At 36.9% G+C, this 24,075-nt stretch overlaps 5 protein-coding genes across 5 annotated transcripts; 2 read left to right on the top strand and 3 right to left on the bottom strand.

Moving 5' to 3' along the window:
• LOC111480056 (peroxisome biogenesis protein 2-like) lies at window positions 1-4,284 on the bottom strand. Its single transcript, XM_023124998.1, has 8 exons — window positions 3,931-4,284; window positions 3,450-3,563; window positions 3,198-3,351; window positions 2,769-2,905; window positions 2,578-2,678; window positions 1,751-1,868; window positions 1,087-1,253; window positions 1-441 (listed from the first exon to the last, which is right to left on the bottom strand). Exons 1-8 carry the CDS (start codon window positions 4,078-4,080, stop codon window positions 312-314), a joined length of 1,071 nt encoding a protein of 356 aa, XP_022980766.1. The 5' UTR covers window positions 4,081-4,284; the 3' UTR covers window positions 1-311.
• Window positions 4,285-4,941: 657 nt separating this feature from the next.
• LOC111479593 lies at window positions 4,942-7,981 on the bottom strand. The gene is made up of 4 exons (XM_023124334.1): window positions 7,480-7,981; window positions 6,559-7,003; window positions 6,354-6,469; window positions 4,942-5,602 (listed from the first exon to the last, which is right to left on the bottom strand). The coding sequence occupies exons 1-4, from the start codon at window positions 7,940-7,942 to the stop codon at window positions 5,193-5,195; spliced, it is 1,434 nt and encodes a 477-aa protein (XP_022980102.1). The 5' UTR covers window positions 7,943-7,981; the 3' UTR covers window positions 4,942-5,192.
• A 770-nt stretch (window positions 7,982-8,751) lies between these two features.
• On the top strand, window positions 8,752-10,652 carry LOC111479545 (protein JINGUBANG-like). Its single transcript, XM_023124242.1, has 2 exons — window positions 8,752-9,418; window positions 9,900-10,652. Exons 1-2 carry the CDS (start codon window positions 8,783-8,785, stop codon window positions 10,647-10,649), a joined length of 1,386 nt encoding a protein of 461 aa, XP_022980010.1. The 5' UTR covers window positions 8,752-8,782; the 3' UTR covers window positions 10,650-10,652.
• Window positions 10,653-11,771: 1,119 nt separating this feature from the next.
• LOC111479229 (protein JINGUBANG-like) lies at window positions 11,772-13,810 on the bottom strand. The gene is made up of 3 exons (XM_023123785.1): window positions 13,237-13,810; window positions 12,566-12,899; window positions 11,772-12,219 (listed from the first exon to the last, which is right to left on the bottom strand). Exons 1-3 carry the CDS (start codon window positions 13,808-13,810, stop codon window positions 11,772-11,774), a joined length of 1,356 nt encoding a protein of 451 aa, XP_022979553.1.
• Window positions 13,811-15,102: 1,292 nt separating this feature from the next.
• Window positions 15,103-22,436, top strand: LOC111479156 (VHS domain-containing protein At3g16270-like). Its single transcript, XM_023123665.1, has 5 exons — window positions 15,103-15,694; window positions 16,356-17,081; window positions 17,223-17,378; window positions 17,962-18,888; window positions 21,884-22,436. The coding sequence occupies exons 1-5, from the start codon at window positions 15,488-15,490 to the stop codon at window positions 21,923-21,925; spliced, it is 2,058 nt and encodes a 685-aa protein (XP_022979433.1). The 5' UTR covers window positions 15,103-15,487; the 3' UTR covers window positions 21,926-22,436.
• The last annotated feature ends 1,639 nt before the right edge of the window (window positions 22,437-24,075 follow it).

Here is a 24,075-nt window from a genome sequence, read left to right as displayed (position 1 = left end):
TTTTTGCAGGGTAAAGAAAGAAGCATATTATTTTATCGTGCAACTTCTGCAGGGTAATTTAATCACAAACTAATCAGCGAGTACCTGAACACTACAGATGAAATCGGGAAGTAAAAAAGAATGAGCCCCCTACTAGGCCTACTACACAATACAAGATATGCCTTTCCAGGGAATTTGATTCTCTGTAAGCATGTGATGATGCTTCAAGCAAAAAAAAAAAAAAATTAAATGCAACGTTGAAGCAATTTTTCTTTTTCTATTAATATAACTATACTTGTTATTGTATTTGCTCCCTTTGCCTGGGGGCGCAATCACCGTTTTAGATTTGTAGTAGAAGTACCTTCAACATGCCGCTGCATGGCCACCACAGGCTCGCTACATCTGGAACATCTAAATGATTGAGCTGCCATGCATCGCGTCCGAAGGCAATAGTAACAGTATCTGGCAGATAGAAAAAAAGAAACATAAATAGGAGTTGCTAATAATTTTCTCCATCTCATCCCTATGCTGATGAGACTGTGAGAATAAATGTATACAATTATACAGACATGAAATCCAGCTATCCTTGGAAATACATCTATGAGTGTTGCTCGACAGTTAACATCAGAATTTCAAATCTTCTATTGTTCGTTTCAATTTCTGCTGGTGAACTTTAAGAAGCTTTGACTGTCAAACATGCAGGAAATTCAAAAACATTGGAGAAAAATACTGATTGCGAATTAGACTTGTTTGTCATACTTCTACCAAATATATAATTGTACGATCATACTTGATTTGGACTTTTCTTTTAGGAAACTTTGCAATAGACATTGAGTTAATTAAATTTTGTTTATTTGGTTAGCATAGAACTAACTACATCAACCAGCATTCTTATATTTATAACATTTATTTTATTACCGAATTCAAGAAAAAACAAATTAAGTATTTGATTGAAAAGTATAATATGTATGTCTGAACTTTTATTCCAGTATCCTACATTTTTGGAATAAACACAACTAATTTTTTTGTTTTTTTTGTTCCTTTTTTTATAGGACGAATAGTAGTTTTTTGGTTTAACAATACAATGATGTCAGAAAACTCACTAACCTGTGTTGACAAGGCAAAGCCAGAAACGGAATTGTAGGATTTGCCAAGCAAATTGGACAAGCACTGTCATCCTCGGCTGAGCTTGAAGGCTTATCCTTAGAAAATGGACTAAGAAAGTTTCGTACAGTAGAAGAATTTAGAAGAGGAAGGAGCAATAGCAACATTTCCTGTTATCAGCAGAAAAAATTAAACGTTAAGGAGGACAAATGCTCCCTACTATGGACAATAACGTTATAATTAGCATGGCATTGGGCAAAAAAATTGAAACCCTTCTTCCCACATTCATGCATGCATGCATGCATAAACTAAACAATACTGAACCACTGAAAACCAAATGAAAAACCTATATGAACGACTTGAAACTTGAAGTACATTTAAAGTCTATCTAGATGAAAATATTCATCAAACATACAGTTCTTCCATGCTAGACTTAAAACAGGACACAATCAGAGAATATGTATCATGCTTGACTTGAAATAGAATGCCACTTCTAGAGAAAATGGAAGAGGGTGACGAGCTAATCATCATATGGTTAAGAACAATAACACGTTCCGATAAAATATGTGTCTGAAATGAAGAAAGAAATGTGACAATTAGTTCTAAACCAGAAAAGAAAAGAAAATCCAATGTTCTGCAACAAACTATAAAGAAGAGAAAAAGTTACCGAGAATTCATTCCACACTAACTGGCGATTCATATACTCAAAGCTTACAGCCCTGTTCATATTAGGACTCCCATAAACAAGCCTGGCTCTGAGAACCCTTTCCACAAGATTTCTATACCTGCACCACACCAAAAATAAGATGCTACAAAACAAGTTGACCAAGAAGGTAGATTACTCATGATAACCGACATCCACCACTTTTATATGATTGCCATAACACAAATACTTAAACCATTTAAACCAATACAACTGAGTGACAAGCATATGAGAGAAGGATCATCGACACAAGTTTCAACAATATGACTGCAGAAGTAATTAATTGTCTCAGCCTATGTCTAGATTGAGTGAAAAGTAAAGCAGTCAAATGTATCCGCAGAATGCTAATTCAGGCTTAAACAGAATAACGCAATGCTCCCAATTCATTGGCAGACACATTAATATAGAAACCCAACATGTCCTTTGACTGATAAATAAAATGAAGCATTCACTCTCTAGTCCCTACCGACAGAAACTTGTATATTATCGATGGAAAAATAATTTCATTTTCCTTTTTCCATCGCAAAACAAAACAGAAGAAATGGAGGGAAGTCACTAAGCCCTGAATCTGATAAGTATGCATTTTACTTGAACAACGTATGTGTGTATATATATATATATAGTATACATTATATATTCTTAATTTATAAGAAATCATTTCATTGATAGTACGATCACAGAATCCTTTGAAAACACCTTTTTAGCATGAATTATGCACAAATAACTCCTTCAAGCTGTTGGAGTGGAAGAGTCTATTGAGAAGGAAACATATCGAATGCTGAAAACCATACCTTCCTGTGTACAGAAATATGAGCAAGTTGCCAAATGCAGCAGCTTTGTATATTCCTTCTATGCGCTGTATCAAAAGCCATGCTCGTCTAGCCAGTGACCTCTGAACAAAATACAGGGTTAATCTCAACAAACATCCAAAACTAGAAGGTTGTCCACGTGGTAGGGGTGGTGACTTTCTGAAAACCAGTACCTGCTCTGAATCTCCCCATCTACGGAAGGCAGAAAATGATTGTAAACGAGTCCACATGTATTGACCGCCCACGGTGGCCACGCAATACCAAATCTTTTGAGCAACTGTGAGGCCAGGTCCTTCCAATCCAGTTCTAACTGTATTGCAGAAGAAGTCCAGAGCCATGAGTAAATCAAGTAGTTTAGCAAAAAATTTAATAATGTTTTCATGAATGGAACTAGTAATTGACAATCGTATTGCTAATTTCTATGAAGATTTAATCATAGCAGTTCCATGGCTGCTTGAATTTTAATTCTAAGAACTTCATAATGAATTTATAATTATCTTACAATGTCAAGTTTGGATAAAACTGATATCATTCCTACATCATCCTGACCATAACAATCGGTTAAAAAAGAAGCATAGCAGGAGCTGTTTAGACCACCTTACCTTTTCCTGGAACCTCCAATGCACGTTCATCTCGGTACCGCAAATTCATGAGAGAAATTCCCGGTGTGGGCTTGTCTACCCAAATTGAAAACCGCCAAATAAGGAACTCCAAAAAAGCATCAAGCTCAGCTTCATATTGAAACAACATTCCTGGCTAATCCACCAAAGTAGAACAAAATACTGAATGACGCCTAGATCACTTCACTAGCCAAGTATTTACATTTCGAAGTCAGAATAAGGAGCAACAGATACCTTCATCAAAGCAAAGACCTTAACCAGCTGTTCTTTCAACATGGCCGACATTTCAATATCTAGCCGTGCCGCATCCACTTGATTAACTTTCGATATCGAAATTGGAATGGGCGACTACAGAATAGACAGGAAAAAACATAGAGAGCATCATAAATTAGTACAGATATACCAACCAATAACAAATTAAAACAAATGCAGTTCAAGGTGCACGTACAAGAAAATCTGACTTTCACATGACTTGATTAACGAAACAAACAATAAGCCAGAAGCTCAACTTACACGAATGGAACATTTCCAACCATATCGCATAGATGATCATCGGTAAAGCTATTTATTACAAACAAACTCAAATATATACAAATAAATAAAAAAATAAATACGAGACATACACCGTAGAGTCGAGGCAGCTAAGAAGAAATAAAACAGACATTCGTGAAGAAGGATTAGGGCGAGAGAGAGAAAGAGAGGGATATGAAGGTACCAGGTGAGAGTGGGAAAGAGATTTCCAGCGAGGATGTAGTCGCTGATAAGCACGACTCCACGCATCTTCAGGAGGTGGTGGAAGATTGAAGTTGCTGGTGGAAGGGGGCGAAGCAGTGGAGGAGGCTGCTGCTAGGGCTTCTAAGACCATGACAAATACCAGGGTTGAAGAGAGAAGCGGTGAAGAAGAAGGAGCTCCGTCGTGCTGGTAATGGCGGAAGAGGAACTGTAGAAGAAGAAGAAGAAAAGTGATTGACGAAGAGCGACGCCAAACGCGGAGCAACCGCTACCTCATCAATCACCTCCGTTTGGGTCTGTGTGCCCTTTTTTTCTTTGGGCAACACAAATTGGATCCTCTGCCCAACCAAACACGGTCCAAAAAAAATAAATAAATAATAAAAAATAATCCTCAAAATAAAATAAATATTATTATTTTTATTTGATAAAAGATAAATTATTTTAATTTGCCTGCACACATGAATACTAACATTATTTTAGTTAATTCTAAATTTTTAAATATTTTAAATTTCCCCAAGTTAAAATGCTTATTTATCTTTATATTTAATCAAATATCGATTCAAACCCTCACATGTCCATAGAAATTTAATACTTTTTCCTTCAAATTGTTCTAACTCATTTTATATAATATTAATGAAATTGTTCGAAGTCATTTTATATAACATTAATAAAATTGTTCGAACTCATTTTATATAATATTAAAGAAAATGTTCGGAGTCATTTTATATAATATTAATGAAAATGTTTAATTAATTGTATATTTATAGTCATCTTTCTAATATCTTCTGAATCAAATGTACACTTATAGGGACAGAGCTCTCTTGGCATATTCAGCAGTGGTTATCAGATCATGATCTAGTTTTCCTATCACCCTCTCGTCACGTTAGGTAGATCACAATCGCATCGTTTGCAAATTCATTCCCTCTAAGGCTCTAAAGATTGCTCGTAGGTCGTACGCAGATACGAAAACAGTTTGCTAAAGTCAATTGAGGTTCGATAACACGGGATGTCGGTATGGCCAATGTGTACAACTGTCATCAACAAAACCACTAGTAATATGTTTGAACAGAGCATCTGTCCCTAAATTGACTTCAAATATGAAAAACAGAAGGGGTGAGGAAAAAAGATGGCATTTCATGACTAGGGGACGACTACAAGATAAACCAGGCAAGACCTTAAGGTCTTTAACTATTGACAGTAGGGTAAAATGCCTAAAATCTCTGCCATATCCTCTCCCAGCTATCGTTAAGATACCTGAATATAGACCATCTGTGTGTATCCGTTAAATACAGAAGTCTCGAGTTGAGCTAAACCAAGCCGTCGGAACAACCCGTACCTGCCATCTTCGACAATAGGGCTGGAAACACGAGCAGGATCGTATCTAGTCTGGTGTGTTAAGGAAGGGCCAGCAACAGGAGGAAGCTCCCAATAAACATCAAGAATTGACTCCAGGTACCTGCTGTTTTGGAAGTGCTCTGCATGGGAAATAGCCCTATTACTATGGTTAAAATCGTCACGCATGTAGCCTCGGACACCCCACCAGGATTCATATGGACCACAAAGTTCTTCTATATCCACTGCCTTCTCCCAGAACAACTTCCTTTTTGCTCTGATTCTAGCTTCATCACTGTCCTTGAAGCAACTGTGCCCACCTCCTAAATCAGAAATATAAAAGCATTCAAATAAACTTCAGATTCATTTGTCGCAGACACAAACTCACAGTATCAGTTTCAAATAAGTCAAAGCAACCCAAGAAATCATTTAGAATTCATTATATCCTGAAAATATTACAAGCATCACATGAATCAGTTCTAAATTTCTCATTAGATTTCAGCTTTTGTTTGTATTAAGGAAGGCTCCTCGTGTGAAAATCTGTAAAGTCCCACAACGGTTGGAGAGGAGAATGAAACATTCCTTATAAGGGTGTGGAAACCTCTCCCTAGTAGACGCGTTTTAAAACTTTAAGGAGAATCCCAAAAGGGAAAGCCCAAAAAAGGACATCTGCTAACGGTGAGCTTGGACTGTTATAAATGGTATTAGAGCCAGACACCGGGCGATTGTCTGCGAGGAGGCTGAGTCCTAAAGGAGGGTGGACACAAGATGGTGCCAACAAGAACGCTGGGCCCTAAAAGGCGGCGGATTGTGAGATCCCATGTTGGTTGGAGAGGAGAACGAAACATTTTCATAAGGGTGTGGAAACCTCTCCCTAGCAAACACGTTTTAAAAACCTCGAGGGGAACCCCAAAAGGAAAAGCCCAAAAAGGACAATATCTACTAACAAAATCCTTATCCGGTAACCCAATAGATGATGTGAAGAAGAAATTGTATCGTCTTTTAACCTAGGCATATTTAAACAGTATAAAAACAAAGCAAAGTGGAATGAGATACAAGGGGAAGAGCAGGCACCTTTAATATAGAACTGATCGCACATCTGCCTTAAAGAATAGTGATCTCCTGTACCAGTATCATAGTTATCCTCAAAAACAAGATGTTGAAAGCCGGCTTTCACAGCCTGCTTTATTCTGCACTCAAATTACAACACAAATTTTCAGCATAACAGCTTGTGTAGATCGACAACAGACATATTTGATCGTAATAAAGTTCTGGTTACCTCTTTAATTCATTCTGATGATCATCGAAAAACACAAGGACTCGACTAAGATCATCAATTCCATGTTCTTTCATCAATTTTTTCCAAGCAACACTTCCAAAATCTACAAAATCCTTTCCAGCGAAGTACGTACAGTTAGCATCAACGTAAGCAGGCCCTTTCTTCAAGTATTTTTCGGGGTGACGAGGTGATAGCGAAATAATTGCCGTATCTGGCATTGCTTGCCGCAACACCCAAGTTGAGTGTCCCTTGAATGCACCACTCTCAATCATCAAATCTGGCTTTAGCCAACGAGCAATGAACCAAAGGCCAAAGCTGTGATCAAAGCCCATTCCATACATGTTGTTTTTTATGGGACGAGTCTCATAAATTGGGACAAACTCTTCCAAGCCCTTTAGTAAATCTTTTGCAGTCCATTCCACTGTCTTTCCATGTTTCGATCTGCCTTTTGCCAACGATGGGATTATAAGGATTCAAACAAGCAACAAGTTTAGGAACTTCATATCATTTAATCAGACTAGAACCTAGAGCTGTGAAGTCAGTGAGAATAGAACTAGTTCATTCATAAGGAACCTTAATCGTAATCCAGAAAATTCAACATTATTAAATACTATAGTTCTGCATAGCATTTAATCAGCAAATTCAACAAGCAACAAGTTTAGGAATTTCATAGCATTTAATCAGACTACAACTACGAACTTGTTACAACAAAGGCGTTACACAGATTCAATTCCACAAACAACGCCGCTGTTTTCGATGTTTCCTTTTCATCATACAGAAAGTAAATTAATTATAGTTCTGCATCTAATTTTCAATTATATTGAGACAAGTATAAGGGATCTAAAACTCGACAATGCCAGAGAAATTAGAGTGGATCGGACACAATTCACAGGGAAGAAAGGGATAAACAAGAAAACTTACACCAGGGCACACCGAGGGCACCAAAATCCGAATCCAGCCCGTCCACGCCGAAGAATCCAGAGCGGGAAATATGATCATAAGACGAAACGCACACAAATCTGCGGGAGTGAAAGAATATCAAAGAGGAAATCAAGAGAAGGATTAAGGCAAGGAGCGCAAGACAGGCCGAAATGGGTCCGATTCGAGCAAAATAATTGGAAAGCCGGTGAGTGAAGAAGGAGAAATTGTGCTTCCTCGTCTTCGAAACATCGTCGTCGTCGTCGTCGTCGTCAAGATCGCCGCTGTGATGAGGGACTCTACGAGAGGAGAGGGCGCGGTCAAGCATCCGTTTGGAAGTAGGGCTTTGAGGGGTTGAGGATTGAGCTATCATGGTGGTATCGAAGCTCATGGCGGTGTTGGTATGATCGATTTCTAACCGAACAGTCTGTTTTGGGCTCGAAATCTTGGATTGCCATGCCTTCATTTATTTCCCCCTTCCTTCTCTTATCGACTCGACAACAACACCCACACTAATTCTCTTTCTTTCAAATTATATTTATTTTATGTTTTTAAAATTCACTAAATTTAGCTAACTTGCATCTTTATGTTTTTTTTAATATATTATATTAGTTCATGTAATAAATTTAATTTTCTTTTATGTACTTATTTGTATTTTGAATACACATGTAACCTTATAAACTAACTAATTCTCCAAAATTTAGAAGGGTTAGAGGACAAAATAAATAAATAAATAAATAAATAAAATTATTAGAATTATCATTTTTATTTTTATCGAGAATATATCTTTATACTATAAGGTTCGCTAGAAATTTTGTTGAGTGGAATAACGAATGACTGTAATGAATATTGGCTCAATTCGAAAGAAATTAGGTAGATTACAAATCCAATGTTTAATAGTTTAAAGTTTAATCTGGGAGCGACCGAGGCTCTGTGGGTATTCATTTGAAATAGGACCGAGATTCACCATTTAAACTGGAATGGGTGAGGGACTGGGAAGATCTCTCCGTACTAAATAAATGGAGACAATGACGGGGGACGAAAATAGGAACGGAAAGTCGTGCAGCACTCATGAACATCTCTACATATAATCTCTACCTATACTTTCCGACAAAGATATGGATCGACCTAAGACCTCTATTTCCATATTGGCTAACCTTTAATTAAGATTTGAAGCTCCCCATTCATGGACCCAATGAAACCCACACAAATAATATTCCTTAAAAAAAAAAAAAAAAAACAATAATGTCACTACACATTTGGTTCCATTACATTTCATCACACCCCAGCACTAAAACAAGAGAGAATGGCCTCTCTAAACTCACCGGACTCCTCACCTCCAAACATCTCCTTCTCCATTAGAGAAACCCGAAAAACAACCACCACCCCCACCGCCACCGCCACTTCCTCTACCGAGGCGGCCGCCGGCCGCCGGTTTTACAGAAGCAGCTCCACCAAAGAACCTTCCTTTTCTCAATTCCCATTCACACCTCCTCACCTCAACAACTGCCCTTCTCTCCCTCAAAGCTTCCACAACTCCCCGGCCACCTCCCCTCTCCACCCAGCTTCTACCACCGCCGCCGCACCGACCAAACTCTCCGACCTCCTGATTTCTCACCGCTGCGTGTCGTCTGTCCTAAAAAAAGACGGCCAGATCTTATCCATTGCCATCTTTAACGATATTCTCTACACTGGCTCTGACAGCAACTTAGTCAGGATTTGGAAGCTGCCGGACTTCACAGAGTGTGGTCAGCTTAAAACAAAGGCCTCCATGGCGGTGGCCTTGCAGGTTTCTCATGATAAAGTCTATGCGGCGTATAGTGATTGCAAGGTTCGTGTCTGGCAGCGGAATTCGGATAGAGGCCTCAAACATCTCCGCCTCGCCACTATTCCGGCCACCGGAAATTATGTCAGAAGTTACATTTCAGGGAAGGACAAAATGGTAATTCAATTTTTTCTTTTGCTTCTAAACTAAATATATATTTAAATCAAGATAGAGACATCACTGTATAGAGACCATCAAATTCATACATTAATTTATTTATTTTTCAATAAATATATATTTTTTAAATCCAATAAATATTGGTGTTGTATTCTTTATGACCATTATTGCTTTGGACATAGTTTTGGTTGAGCTACTCAATATACCATTTATTTTAAGTATATTTAATTAATACATTTAATAATATTGTTATATATATATATAAATTTACTAATTACATTTATTCTAGCCCATTTCTTTGAGTTACTATTATTATAATATAATATAATATAATATATATATATATATAGGAAATTAAATTAATGATTTATTGTAATTATAATTAAACATTTAAAAGTGATATTTTTTTTAATGTATAATAAAATCTTTTAATTTTGTATGGTAGATTAATAAATTTAATGTTGAATTAATTATGTTTCAGACGAAGCACATGGGTCCAATAACGTCGCTGGCGATCAACATTTCCGACGATGTTCTATATTCATCATCACTCGACAAATCCGTAAAAATTTGGCGAGTCTCCGATTTCAAATGCGTGGAAACAATCCAAGCCCATTCCGAGCCAATCAACGCCATTATCGCCGCCGACGACGGCCTCCTCTACACCGCCTCCGACGACGCCACCGTCAGAGTCTGGCGGCGCAACTTCTCCCGCAGCGACCGCCCTACACACTCCCTCGTCGTCACACTCCCTACCAAGTTCTCTCCGGTCAAAACCCTCAGCCTCGCCACCGACTCCGGCCTCCTCTACGGCGGCTGCAGCGATGGATACCTCCACTTTTGGCTCAAAGGGTGGTTCTCCGGCCAGCTTAAGTACGGCGGTTCGTTGCAAGGCCATACCCACGCAGTCATGTGTTTGGCCACCGTTGGGAAGTACGTGGTGAGTGGGTCCGCGGATACCACGTGTCGGGTGTGGGCCAGGGATGAGGTGGATTGCCAGATGCACACGTGTTTGGCGGTGCTAGTCGGGCACCGTGGGCCAGTGAGGTGCGTGGCGGCGTTTTCCGGCTCTGTGTCTGAAGAGGTGGTGGAGGAGGAGGCCGACGACGGCTGCACCATTTGTAGCGGAAGCCTGGACGGCGTTCTTAAAGTTTGGCGCGTGACGTGTACGAAAAACAGGACACGTAATCGATCTTTGCAGAATGGGACGGAGTATTCTGATGTAATGTAATAACTAAATTACGAAATTTTTATTAACTTTTAATATTTATAGGAGTGATTTAGTTTTGTATTTCTTGAAAAATTGCACTTATTTATTGCATATTAATGAAAATACATTTCAAAATTGTACTTAAATATATAGTTAATTCATAATTTTTTTTATAAAGGAATTTGAAAATTGGAGAGTTATTTAATAATAATCTTATAAATTTAAGGTAACTAGGAAAAATAACAAAAATGAAAAATTATAGGAAGTTGGATTTTAAAAATAAAATTTAACATTGAAAGTCAACGTCCAAATTAAGACAGCTTGTCATCCTATATGACAACAGTGATGTGATGTTGACTTGACAGTAACTATATCAATAAATTGAAGCGTCAAATCAAAAAGGAATTGAATGAAATTCACCTCTGTAATTATATATTTGGGAAATGCACTGTCGGCTGTCTCTGTTTATCTTGTCCTTCTTCATTATTTGAATTACACCAAATTTTATTACTAAAATATATTTTTTTTATTAAATTAATAAAAATATTTCTAAATTTTATATCTAACCTTTTAATTTTTTTTTAATAATATTCTTAAAATTTAAATGAAAAATTGTTACTGTTTTGTTATAAAACCGTTATTAAACTTTTGAAAGTATTTAAAAAGATAGCCTAAATGTCCTTAAAAATAATTTAAAACTTTTTTTTTTTAGGTAAAAAATATGATTATCATTATTAGTTAATGGAAAAGAACCAATTTGATAAATAAATTGTTATAAAAACTTTTTAAATTTTAAAAGTATTTTTGAAATAGTGTATTAATAGTTTCGGTTATTTTTTTAAACATTTTGAAAGTTTAAGGATACTTTTGAAAGGTAATTGGAACCGTCTTAAATATAGTTTGAATTTACTACGAAACATGGGTAGGCTTTTTTCTTGTTGCTACCTTTAATGTTTAAAACTACCAAAGTTCTCGACCCGTCTAAACTTTTTTAGTCGGCTATTAAAATATTGGAGAATTTCGATAACAACAAACACAATGAATGTCTAAACATCAAAAGAGGGGACTTGGGGCCTTATCTCTAATGATATACTGAATATCGAACCAACAACGACTCGAAAACATCAATCTAATTGAAAGTAATTAAAAGTGATTATTATTATTATTAGATACATAATAATCATCAAATTGAAGCTTCCTCTTCTCTACCCAAGAAGGTGAAAGAACAGGATTATTCATTTCACATCCACCAATCTCCTTCTTCAACTGTTCCACATTCATCTCCGACCTGTTCATCAACGGCGGAGGAAAAAGCTTCACTCTCCAGACCTTAAAACTCTGATCCAAACTGGCACTGCAAACCAACATATTCCCCATGTTATCCATCTCCATGCCCGCCGCCAAGCACCTGACTGGCCCATGGTGCCCTTCGATCACTGAAAGGCACCAATGAAGATACCCATTTCCCCTCTCCTCTCTCCTCCATATCCTTATCGCCGTGTCTTCTGACCCACTCAGAATCAAGTCTTTTACCGTTACTAAGCAAAGAACTGCGAAGTGATGGCCTTGTAACAACCCTCCATGGTTGTACCTATCACGAATATATTAAAACATCATAGTGCTCTCGATTCTATCTAGTGCTCTCGATTGAAGCACAAAATACGTAGTTTCTACCGAGTGTCTTGAATTTTCATATTCTCGATGGGTAGTCGTTTCTACAAAGTGTCTTATAATGTCTCTTATTCTCAATTGATTTTAACAAAAAAATGCGTGTGTTTCAATAGTTTCTATAAAGAGTGAACATGTTTCCAATGATTTAGGTGAATATGGGTTTGATTTCCTCTTTATTTTCTATTCAAACACAAAAACACCTTTTTAGTTTTCAAATTCTACTAGAACATAAAAAATAGTTGTGTTGAGCGGTGATTTAACATTACCTACTCGAGGAGCTCTCCTTCTCCCAGAAGTTGATGTGGCCGTCCGAATAACCCGAGTAGAGAAAGTTGCATGGTTTCGAGGACGACGACAGGAGGCTTAGGGCAAGGGCGTTGACGGGGGAGAGTTGGAACTTGAGAATCATGGTTAAAATATGGGAGCTTTCTCCATAAACCCTTCTCCAGATCTTGACAGAGGTATCAGAAGAACAAGTGAAAACGCAACCATCTTCTTGGTTTATGACAATTGCATTTACATGGCCTTCATGAGCTACAAATGAATCTACACATCGATTTTCTGAGATGTTCCAAGCTTTCACTGTGCTATCCCATGAACCTTCATCAATAAATAAAAATAATTACCGACTCCACGATAATATAATATTGTCTACTTTGAGCTAACCCAAAAGACTTCATACGGAGATGTATTTCTTACCTAATCCTCCCCTCGAACAAAATACTCTGTAGAGCCCTTATGGAGCCCTCTAACTGTTTCTCTTTAATCGAGACTCGGATTCTATTGACATAGTTTATGATATTATTCATTTTAAGTATAAGTTATCTTTTGGTTTCCCAAAGACTTCATTCCAATAAATATGTTTACTTATAAACCAATGATATTCCCGAAACTAGTCTGGGCTCTATATTGGTGAATAAATAAAAACCTAGTTTACCTGTATAGAGAAGCTTATCAGCGTCATTGTAAGCCAAGCAAGAAATGTGATCGGAATGCTGCTGCAGCTGCCGGCGGCCGTTTCTCCCCACAAAAAGCGAGCGCTTTGGGGGCAAAGTCGAAATCTTTTTGGGTTTCAATCTCTTATTTCCCATTTTCACTTCCCAAATCCGAACTCTGTAATCCCCATGGGAACTGAACAGCATCCTCCCACACGCAAACATGGCTCCAACTTGACCGGAGCTGGCCTTTATGAACCCAACTCCCGGGCACTCCTGCAGCTTCCACGACTGAATCCGCCCACTCTCCGACCCCACATATATAAACTCCTTTGTCATCGCAATTGACAGTATGTTGCCGTCCGGCCGGTGGAGAGAGGCTATGCAGTGGTAAACAAAAGGTTGCTGGTTTGTCCGCGGCGGCGACGACATTGCCCACGGAGTTGGGACGGGCGCGGAGGAGGGTCTGGCCGGAGAAGTAGGGAAGAGAATGGGGTCGGGCAATACGGCGTCGTTTTGGGGTAAATCGATGCTTTTTGTTTGTTCTCCAATGGAAGTCCAGAGGTGGGATTCCATGGCGGATTGGGAAGGAAGATTAATTCAATGTCTTTTTACTTTCAATTACATATTTAATCGAATATATATATATATATATATATATATATTAATTTCAGACAAGCCACCGTGTTCATATGTCCGGAGGGATGTAACGGATGAGATAGATTAAATACTAGCAATGAGGGCTGTAACCGATCAAATTATTTTTTGTCTCAATTTTGCTTACCAATTTTTCGTTCAATTATCACACCTCGATTTTGTTAGGAATCACGACTATCCACAATGATATGATATCGTACACTTTGAACATAAACTCTCATAACTTTGCTTTGGTATTCCTTAAAACATCTCATACCAATGGAAATAGTATTCCTCACTTATAAATACACGATCTTCCACTAAATTAACTAATGTGGACTCACTCCCAATAATTCTTAACAAGATTTAGTTGGTGGTAAGTCACGTGTTACTCCTATTTTTTAGGTAAATATATGACACCTTGGCGCAAATGACTGACATTGCAGTGATGGTTACGAGAATAATGCATTCACGTATCATTAGATTAATTAGTTATTTCAAGGGAAAAAAAAAACTTTTATTCGCGGGTATTTTTTTTTAATGATATATTGAAAATAAAGTTATGTTTATAATTGCATAATAGGAAGGTTTGATTATTTATGGTAAATTAATCATTGCAAAGCAAGGAGTTCCTCTAAATAATGACATATGTGTTACACATTTTTGTCACTTTCATTACACAAATATAAACGTGTTTTTTTTTTTAAGAACAAAATAAATAAATAACCAACAATTTTAAATATAATCTACGCACGTTTTTTTAATCTTACTCAGTGGTATATTTTTTTTTTACTGCGACAAAAATGAGGTGAATATTTAAAATTTTTGGTAGGTTTGTATTTACTCAAAGAAGTTAGGAATATGGTTTTTAATTATTTAAACTAATAAATAGTTAAAACCAAATTTGTGTTTTAAAAGTAAAATTAGAAATGCGGATTTTAATTATTTAAAGTAATAAATAGTTAAAACCAAATTTCTGGTATTAATATTTAGTTAGGTGTTTTGAAAGTAAAATTAGATATCGGATAAAATTTATTTGGTCGAAAAAATTATGCGTGAGCCCAACTCGAAGATCCACCGTTGATCACAAAGAATAAATAAATAAATAAATAAATAAAAAAGCTTATCTTTTGATACAAATTTTAAAATTTGAGGGTTAAAAAAGAAAAAAATTAAAGTTGAGAAGAGGAAATTTATTTATATTTCAGAAAAGAAAATTTTAGAAGTTAAAGCAAAATTTAATCGCAATTCGCAGGTGGCACAGTGGGCCGAGGTGTGGTCGTCGCCTGCACGGACCGGGTGAAGCCGAAGTTTCTTCAATTCTGGCAATTTTTTTTTTCCATCTTCAGATTGCAAGAACCTCGATTCCGATACTAAATTTCGCATCACAACGAAGATCGGCCGGATTAAAGAGATTCAGTTGATAATTTCGAAAGAATCTAATTAGGTTTGCGTGGTGAGACTACTTGGAGGATAAGGCAAGCATTGATTAAACCGAAGGGTTCTTGGCATTTCTTGGATATCTGGGATTTGGATCGGGAATAGGATTGATTTAGGGTGGATCGAGTTTGCAGCGATTGTTTTCTGTGAAGGATTTAGTAATCTTAATTGGTCAATATGGATTCGAGTCGGAGAGCTGTAGAGTCGTACTGGAGGTCGCGAATGATTGATGCGGCGACTTCGGACGAGGACAAGGTCACGCCGGTGTACAAATTGGAGGAGATTTGCGAAGTTTTGAGATCTTCGCATGTCAGTATTGTCAAGGAGTTTTCGGAATTCATTCTGAAGAGGCTTGAACATAAGAGCCCGATTGTCAAACAGAAGGTATCTACATCTTTTCTGCTCGTTCTGTTCTGATTTCTCTTATTTTAATTTCGAACTTAATTTGGTGGATGTGTTATCCAGGGAGTAGTATATTCTATCAGTGCAATTAGGACTTTTGTTCTCTGATTCTTCGGTGGTCTTAGAAAGTGCGGCAGAGTCAAGTAATTCGTTTTTGGGTTGTGTTGTAAGCCTCCTAATTCGGCGAAATGTTTAGTTTTTATGCTAGCTCGGGAATCGCTTGGTTTTGGTATTTCCACATTGTTCAAATGTTGATAGAATAATGAACACAAAAATTCATACATATCCCTTTCAGTTTTCTCTTACATATGTTTTCTCAGAGATGATAATTTTAGAGCTTATAATCTGAAGTATTTTTTATATCATTGATATTGACTTAGCCTGCTTTGTTTTAAATCTTGTCTCTTCCACGATATTCGTCATTATAGACTGGGCGACATGAATATAATGTGGAATTGTATCATTTGGTTGATAGCTATTATATACTTTTAATTTAGTTTTTGTATTCTGCGGATGGCTAGTTTGATACTTAACGCTCGCTTCAGCTTAATTAAAATTCCATGAGTTGAAATTCTCCCATTGAAAGTTTCCATGTGTTTTTCTTATTTGTGAAAATTTGAACTCGTGCTTGATTTTACTACAGGCTCTTAGGTTGATAAAGTATGCAGTTGGGAAGTCTGGTGTGGAATTCAGAAGGGAAATGCAGAGGCACTCTGTGGCTGTCCGCCAGTTATTTCATTATAAGGGACAACCGGACCCCCTTAAAGGTGATGCACTCAATAAAGCTGTGAGGGAGACTGCTCATGATGCCATTTCTGCTATCTTTGCTGAAGAGGATAACAAGCCTGCACCATCTGAGAATCTTAACCGTCGAATTCAAGGTTTTGGGAATTCAAATTATGAACCGCCACCAGAAGATAAAAAATCATTTCTTAGCGAGGTAGTTGGTCTAGGAAGTGCATCAATCAAACAAGGTCTAAGTAATTTTGCCCAAGGTCATTCATCAAGAAAGAATGGCACTAGTAGCCCTCGGGGTCCCAATCTTCAGAGGTCGTTGACTACTGAAATTGAGTATGATAATAGATATGAACCAGTTGAATATGGTCGTGAGACTCTGGGGACATCAAAGAGTACTATTAGTGGAACTTGGAACCAGGATTCTAGGGTAAGTAATGGGAACTCAAGTTCTGGCTCTTCAGTGAGCAAAACTCGAGAAGAGAGGTTACTGGAGACCATTGCAACAGCAGGTGGTGTGCGTTTGCAACCAACTCGAGATGCCATTCAAGCATTTCTTGTGGAAGCTGCAATGTTAGATGCATTGGCGCTGAGTAATGCTCTCGAAACAAAGCTTAAATCCCCATCATGGCAGGCATGTTCTTGATGTTAATATTCTTTACTATGATATTATATGAACAAAGGCTGGCTTTCTGTTTTGGATTTAAAAAATTATAGTTGATATTTGTATATCGATTTGTCACTAAATCTGATTGATGAGAATTTAACTCTTCAGGTTCGCTTCAAAGCTCTCTGCATCCTTGAGTCAATTGTTAGGAGAAGTGGCGATGAACATTTTTCAATTGTGACATCTTATTTCAGTGAAAATCAAGATGCAGTAATTGGATGTTCTGAATCCCCCCAGGCATCTCTTAGAGACAAAGCTAGCAAGGTAAATAATCTGTCTGCCTGCAGAACATAATGTTTATGCTTGTTTTCTCGTTTTCTTTGAGTGACTTTCTTCTTAAAGTGGTATTGGAGGCATGTTTTTTTTTTCCTTCCTGATGGGGAAAAGATCATATCAGAATTAACTCCTCCATCTTACTTAATCCTGTCGAGATGCAAAAATTATTAGAATATCATAATTACTGAGTTGTAGGTACTTATTGACATTGTTATATCCATAAGCCTTGTTGTAATCACTTTTTCTGTTACGATGTCTTACTTTTCATCTATAAGATTTGGTTGACTAAGGAAGCTATTTGCTTGACTAAGGAAATATTTCCTTGAATACTATAGAACCTGTTATAATGCTATTACTTTGCTTCTCCTTTGAAATGAATATTTACTCTTTAAAAATTGAAGGAAGCCTCTGCATGATAGTTGATGAAATTGTTGAATAAATCCGTCATTTGGATTTTTATCCTTTGATACAGTATAATTTGGTTACAATTGCTTGAGAAATAATGTAAGCTCAACTTTGGGGTCTTATCCTGAAAAGGAATTATAATTTAGTCCCTTGTCTCTTTGGGCAGGTTATGCCTCTTTTAGATGGAGGAAAAGGAGTTCCCCCCATGAATGATTCCGAGAAGTCTCTACCAAGCAACACCAGTTCCACCATTCAGATGCCAGACTTATTAGACACTAGTGATGCAGGTGATTACGGTGGAACAGACAAATCCTTAGAGGTGGAAAACCTGTCAAGTGTCCCATTAGTAGATGACTTATTTGGAGGTGGCCTAAACACCGTCACAAGCACCAGCGAACTAAAGAATGACGATGACCCCTTTTCAGATGTCCTGTTTCATACAACTGAAACTAGAGAAAATCCAGATGATATATTTTCTGGGATGAACTTTGAAAATAATCAGGTTACTGATGAAAATAAAAAGCCTACCTCAGAACAGAAAAATGAACCTGGAGTTTTTGATATTTTCGGATCAAGTTCTGAACCTGCTGTACAAGAACATGCAAGGAAAGATGTTATTGATTTGATGAGTGGTTTGTCCATTCATGAAGATGCATTGAAGAACAAAGATAAAGGAGATTCTAAGGATTCACTGTCTGAATCTTTATTCTCGGTTTCTAGTCAACCCAACCATCAGAATCAGGTTCCTCACGATTCTTTAACAGGCACGTACAGTTCACCAATGGTTGGGACAAATATGAATGCCACCTTTTTCCCTGGAATGCCTTATCTTCCCTCAGGCATGATGTTCAATCCAGCCTTTTCTTCTCAGCCAATGGGTTATGCTCCCACTGGAAACTTCTTTACTCAACAACAATTATTATCAGCCATGTCCAATTACCAACAGTTTGGGAACCCCAATCTCCAATCAAGCGGTGGAGGATATTCTTCACCCCTTCCGGACATATTCCAGCCAAATCTTGCAGCACAATCACCTAGTTCTGTGATGAATAGTTCAAAGAAGGAAGATACCAGAGCTTTTGATTTTATCTCGGTAAGTTTAATTTCATCGAACTTTTTGTTAATTTTCGTAACTTTATGCCCTGAATTTTAATACTGCAGCATGAGACTTTAGAGATGATAATATTCTGATTTTTTGTTTTTTTTTTCTTTCCTTTTCTTTCATTTTCTTTCCTTTTCTTCTAATTACAATTTTAATGATTAAGAATGTGGCTAGAGAATTATGGTGATAAGTTTAGTGGGAATATTCTGAGAGTTAGTGGCCAACTGACCACTGGATTGGAAATCTGTTTTCTGGATGGTTAACTAAGAAACAAGAACAAAGAAAGATAATTATCAAAGAAAAGAAAGGAGCCACCAAATCATCTAAGTTAACCATTAGACTGATTGATCCCAATCCACTAGCCGCGACACCCAAACCTGCTTGACGAACTAATTAAAACTTCGTTTAAGCATGCTCATTATATATCCTACCAGATTATTTATTTATTGATAAGAAACGGGTATGTATATTCAACGAAAGATCCAAAAAGAATCAAAAGACGCAGACTTATCTTCAAACATCTTACTATTTCTTTTTTTCCAACAACACCAAAGTAGAGAACGGGTTGCACAGATTCCAAAGGATATTTCCTCTTCCATCAAAACAGTTTCCATCAAGCCCATCGAGCAACTAATCATTAATCTTCTTGGGAAGACAACTGACACTCCCAACAAAATAGACCACCCTTCAGAAGCAAAATTCACAACGCAACAAGATATCCAGAAATTCCTCCTCCTTAAGACAGAAAGCATATGGAGGGAGACAAGGACCAGTTTTGGAGCTTCCTTTGAAGCTTCTCACAAGTATTTAAGCTTCTATAAGCAAGTGGCCACATGAAAACCTTCACTTTTTTGGGGATTTTAAGCCTCCAGATGAGTCTTACCAGAGGAAAGTTGTTCTTCGTTGCCCCCTTAGTTGAGTTTTAAAAAAGTGGATTTAGTTGAGAACCCACCTGAGGGATCAATCTTCCATCTCAAACTGTCCCGATTACCATCAACCACCCAAGATCTAAGAAGCTGAACAAGGGCAACGGAGCAGCCCACCTTTCTATCACGAGTCTTCTTCTAAATCCCAAATCCCAGGCTTGATTCGTAGTGCTCCAGATTTAAAATTTAAAAATTTAACAAAACATTAAAAGTATTTTGATTGCACCAACCACCCCTAATGGGTCCTGATTGTACAATTGCCTCCTAAACTTTCAATTTTAAAAATTAAATCCTCAAAATCTAAAAAGGAAACAAATTGCACCATAGAACATTCAAAGCAAAAACCAATCCCTTAACTTCCAATTTTAAAACTTAATCCCTCAAATTTTAAAATAGAATCAATTTTATTCTCTTTCTATCTTACATTTCCCCCTCTCATTTCCGTCTCCCTGGCGCCCGTGTTGGAATCTACTGAATGCTCCTCGTTTAGTTCATTTAGTTGACTTTTCATGCCTCAAAACACTAAGCTTCTGTATAGTTCCTAACTTTTTACCTTGAAAATGCAATGTTAATCGACACTGATCCATATAGAAAACCCTCAGATCTTCTCATCTGGACAAAGTAAGGAAACATATACTCCTCCAACCCTACACATTCCACACAGAACCCATCGACAGGAATTCGTTAATGAAGGGAGAAAGAAAGTAGAGAGATAGAGAGAGGGGAACAGTGACAGAGAAAGTAGATGGTGTGGGAGAGAGAGGGTAAGATGGATCCAATTTGGATCTAATATGTTCACTTGTGGAAATTTAAGGTTTAATCATAGACTTGCAACATCATTGGTAACCCATGACAGCCCCAAAAACCAAACATGCACAACGAGAAGTCAACAGCAAGAGAGGATCTCCTTACACAATATGTATGTATATGCATTTTTTGCGCTTTAAGAGGGGTTGGGTTGTCTTGTATATTCAAAAAAAGTTAAACAGAAGAAAACTAGAACATCCAGTGGGTGCTAAGTGCTAACAGGGCTGGTACATCAAGAAGCATAAAAGTTCAAACTATAGCTGCTAAAAGGGAAAATATCGAGAGGAAAAAAACTTCACTTCCCTAAGAGAAGGAAAAAGGTTTCGTGATGATACAATACTGCTAAGGTAGAAGAGAAGAAAACCTTTACAAGTGAATCTTCCAACTTTTAGTTATATAAGAACTGGAATAATTACAAAAATCAGGGTAAGAGTGGCTCGACGGTTATTATTGAAATTCACTACTAGCCTGCAGATCTCTGATCCCCTATGATTTTAGTTCCAATGGTACAAAATTTTCTTGCTACACTTTCACTTTCAACCAAATGCATAATGTTCTGGAGAGTAGCCAAAATTCTATCTCGACACTACTCTTGTAAATCCTTCCTTTCATAGCCCATGTTTGTGGTTTTGAAGTTCTATTGAGATTAAATGTTGGTCTTTTAGTTTATAAAGGATTTTTACTCTGGCTACATCTCCTTTTTATGCATCACCCTTTCACCAACACTTAGTGGGAGAGATTATATATGCATGCAAATATTTTACTGCATATGAGATTAATTCTTCTTTGGTGCCTTGGCATTCGATGATTCTTATGTGCTAAAGTGCCCAACAGTTAGGTTTTTCCCCCTCTTTTGCCTGATCAGTTGAGGCTGTGTCCTGCTCCAATTCAATTTTACTGTCTGAAAAGAAAATGGTTGTGAATAGTGAACTTTTCGTTTTTACATTTGTAATCCCATCTTCAGTATCTGCTTACTGTATTTGAATAAATTTCTCCGTACCAAGTTTTAGATTCCACTGGCTAATGCAAGAAAGGTAAGTACGAATTGGAAACAGGGGCTGAGGAGTTAAATTTCATGTTTGAATATGCTTCCTGGTACATATTCTTTTCCTACTTTTCTTTTCTTTGTTGAAAAAGGACTTCCATTACAAGTTTAAATGCTTGCTCTAGATTAATATCATCTAGTCGTATAAAGCTTATAAAAAATAAATGGGGATAATGCATGTTACTTCAATTTTTTTTTTATCTTGTAGGACCATGTTGCAGCTGCTCGGGATCCAAAGCGGGTAGTCTGAATTAAGGAGGCTATACTCCCATTATCATGGTTCTTACTAGTCATTGTTGGCAACTTAGGTGAAGATGATGAATGAAAACCACGGTTCTATCCCATTTGAGATGAATGAGTATCGCAATTCTGACGATGTCGAGGAATTGCATCAAAATGCGCATATGACAAATGGGTAGGTCGTCAAGAACTAGGAAAGCTGAGAAAATTGAAACAGGGTCGATTAAGTTGAAGAAGAATGACTTGCTTTTACATGCTCAATTCTATATTTGTGGTAATTCTTGGACTGGTTGTGTATCTTGCTCATATTCCCATATGTAGAGTCTCATTTTGCCAAAAGAAAAACGAAAAAAAAGAAAGGTGTAGGGTCCCCTTGTTTGTTTGTTTTGCTCACATGAAACACTTGCAATTGTAGTGGTTATGGTAATGATGCAGATTGTTCTTTGGAATCTTTTAATGCATCTCTTCATGTATATGAATGTGGATAGCAACAAATATCCATCCTTTTTGTTGCATATGAACCTGAATGGCAGCTGTCTATTATTTTCCTCACTTTAAGAGAGTACATAGTCCATTTAGAGTGGATAATGTATGAATGTGATAATGATTCCTCTTCTTCTTACTTTAGGTGTAAGCAAGTGTAACTCCAAGTCCTATGCTATTGTCCTCTTTAGGCTTTTCTTTTCGGGCTTCCTTTCAAGGTTTTAAAAGTGTGTTGGCTAGAAAGAGACTTCCACACCCTTATGCTTCGTTATCCTCTTCAATTGATGTGGGATATTATAATTCACCTCCTTTCGGGGCCAGCGTATTTGCTGACACTCGTTCCCTTTTCCAATCGATGTGGAACTCTCAATCCACCCCCTTCGAGGTCCAGCATCCTTGATGACACACTGTCTCGTGTCCACCGCTCTTGGGGCTCAGCCTCCTTGCTAGCACATCGCCCAATGTCTGGCTTTGATACCATTTGTAATGGCTCAAGTCTACCGCTATCAGATATGGTCTTCCTTAAGTTTTTAAAATGCGGGGAGAGGTTTCTACACCCTTTAGAAGAAAAAGAGAGAAAAAGAAAACAAATTTGATGCGGTCAAACAATTTACATATTCAACTCATTCGGTAAATGTTTTTGAAACAAAAGTTGCTTCCAAGAAAAGCCCTAAAAGAGATTCAAAACCTACATTATTGATCTAACTACAAGCAATTACACCTTGATTCCATGTTAAGGAACAAGAAAAAGTGAAAAAGAAATGCACTTTTTCCCTATATGCTTTGCTTTTGGTATCACTGATTGACATAAAGATTCTTGGCTACTCTTATTATTGCTCCCAATGTGCATGATCTGATCTCTGTACATTACTATAAAATCTTATCCATTATCCAAATCTCTCTACATTTTATGTTCATCAATTAACAAATTTGTTATTTCACCCAAACATACTTCTCCCTCTTTTCTTTATCATTAAAAATAAATTAATTTTTTTAAAATAAATCTCAAACATAATTCAACTGCTTATGACATAACTATATCATCCGCCAAAAAGTTAAATGTTCGAATCTCTCACTCTTACACATTGTTTAGGAGTTCTAAAACGAAACCCATTTTTAAAATAGGAGAGTTTTCTTATCTTACCCGACAAATAAGCTAAATCGACAAAAATGAAGGCTTAAACTATATTGCTGGTAAAATTTATAAACAGATGGACCAAATCTATACGTCCATTTAGAGCTAATTTGTTTTATAAAATTGATGTCAACATTATCCTCAACTTGATATACTTATCAAGAACTAAAATGATTATTAAAATGGAGTAATATGGATGCACAAGGTTTCTCTCCAATAATTAATTTAAGCTTTTGAATATTAATATAAAAAAACAAAAGGAAAGCATTAGTGGCCAATAAAAATTACGAAAAGTACCTTTAAATTACACTATATATTGCTTTTATATACAAAAAACAAAACAATAATAATAAATTAATGGAAAAAAAAAACTTTATTTGATTTAGATAGTTTATTTACTACCAAACAAGTTCTTGCCAACCCTTTTCTAGAAAAATCAAAGCAAAAAAGAGCCTTCTTTTAAATATATATATATATATATATATATATATATATATATATATATATATATATATATATATATATATATATATATATATATA

This window comes from Cucurbita maxima, unplaced genomic scaffold (genome assembly GCF_002738345.1).
Source record: "Cucurbita maxima cultivar Rimu unplaced genomic scaffold, Cmax_1.0 Cma_Scf00005, whole genome shotgun sequence".
Classification (NCBI taxonomy): Eukaryota; Viridiplantae; Streptophyta; class Magnoliopsida; order Cucurbitales; family Cucurbitaceae; genus Cucurbita; species Cucurbita maxima.
The sequence above is the reverse complement of the archived record's forward strand: the minus strand, read 5'-3'. Positions and strand labels throughout refer to the sequence as shown.

What these genes read in the sequence shown, in the direction of transcription:
- LOC111480056 (XM_023124998.1), bottom strand. Translation starts at nt 4,080, where the DNA reads ATGGTCTTAGAAGCCCTAGCAGCAGCCTCCTCCACTGCTTCGCCCCCT. An exon ending in CTCTTTCCCACTCTCACCTG is followed by an intron (nt 3,564 to 3,930) that starts GTACCTTCATAT and finishes TCTATTCTGTAG; the next exon opens with TCGCCCATTCCAATTTCGAT. An exon ending in AGGTCTTTGCTTTGATGAAG is followed by an intron (nt 3,352 to 3,449) that starts GTATCTGTTGCT and finishes TTGGTGGATTAG; the next exon opens with CCAGGAATGTTGTTTCAATA.
- LOC111479593 (XM_023124334.1), bottom strand. Translation starts at nt 7,942, where the DNA reads ATGAAGGCATGGCAATCCAAGATTTCGAGCCCAAAACAGACTGTTCGG. An exon ending in TGCCCTCGGTGTGCCCTGGT is followed by an intron (nt 7,004 to 7,479) that starts GTAAGTTTTCTT and finishes CGTTGGCAAAAG; the next exon opens with GCAGATCGAAACATGGAAAG. An exon ending in CGATCAGTTCTATATTAAAG is followed by an intron (nt 5,603 to 6,353) that starts GTGCCTGCTCTT and finishes TTTCTGATTTAG; the next exon opens with GAGGTGGGCACAGTTGCTTC.
- LOC111479545 (XM_023124242.1), top strand. Translation starts at nt 8,783, where the DNA reads ATGGCCTCTCTAAACTCACCGGACTCCTCACCTCCAAACATCTCCTTC. An exon ending in TTTCAGGGAAGGACAAAATG is followed by an intron (nt 9,419 to 9,899) that starts GTAATTCAATTT and finishes ATTATGTTTCAG; the next exon opens with ACGAAGCACATGGGTCCAAT.
- LOC111479229 (XM_023123785.1), bottom strand. Translation starts at nt 13,810, where the DNA reads ATGGAATCCCACCTCTGGACTTCCATTGGAGAACAAACAAAAAGCATC. An exon ending in TGATAAGCTTCTCTATACAG is followed by an intron (nt 12,900 to 13,236) that starts GTAAACTAGGTT and finishes TTATTGATGAAG; the next exon opens with GTTCATGGGATAGCACAGTG. An exon ending in AAGGAGAGCTCCTCGAGTAG is followed by an intron (nt 12,220 to 12,565) that starts GTAATGTTAAAT and finishes TATTCGTGATAG; the next exon opens with GTACAACCATGGAGGGTTGT.
- LOC111479156 (XM_023123665.1), top strand. Translation starts at nt 15,488, where the DNA reads ATGGATTCGAGTCGGAGAGCTGTAGAGTCGTACTGGAGGTCGCGAATG. An exon ending in GCCCGATTGTCAAACAGAAG is followed by an intron (nt 15,695 to 16,355) that starts GTATCTACATCT and finishes ATTTTACTACAG; the next exon opens with GCTCTTAGGTTGATAAAGTA. An exon ending in TTAGAGACAAAGCTAGCAAG is followed by an intron (nt 17,379 to 17,961) that starts GTAAATAATCTG and finishes CTCTTTGGGCAG; the next exon opens with GTTATGCCTCTTTTAGATGG.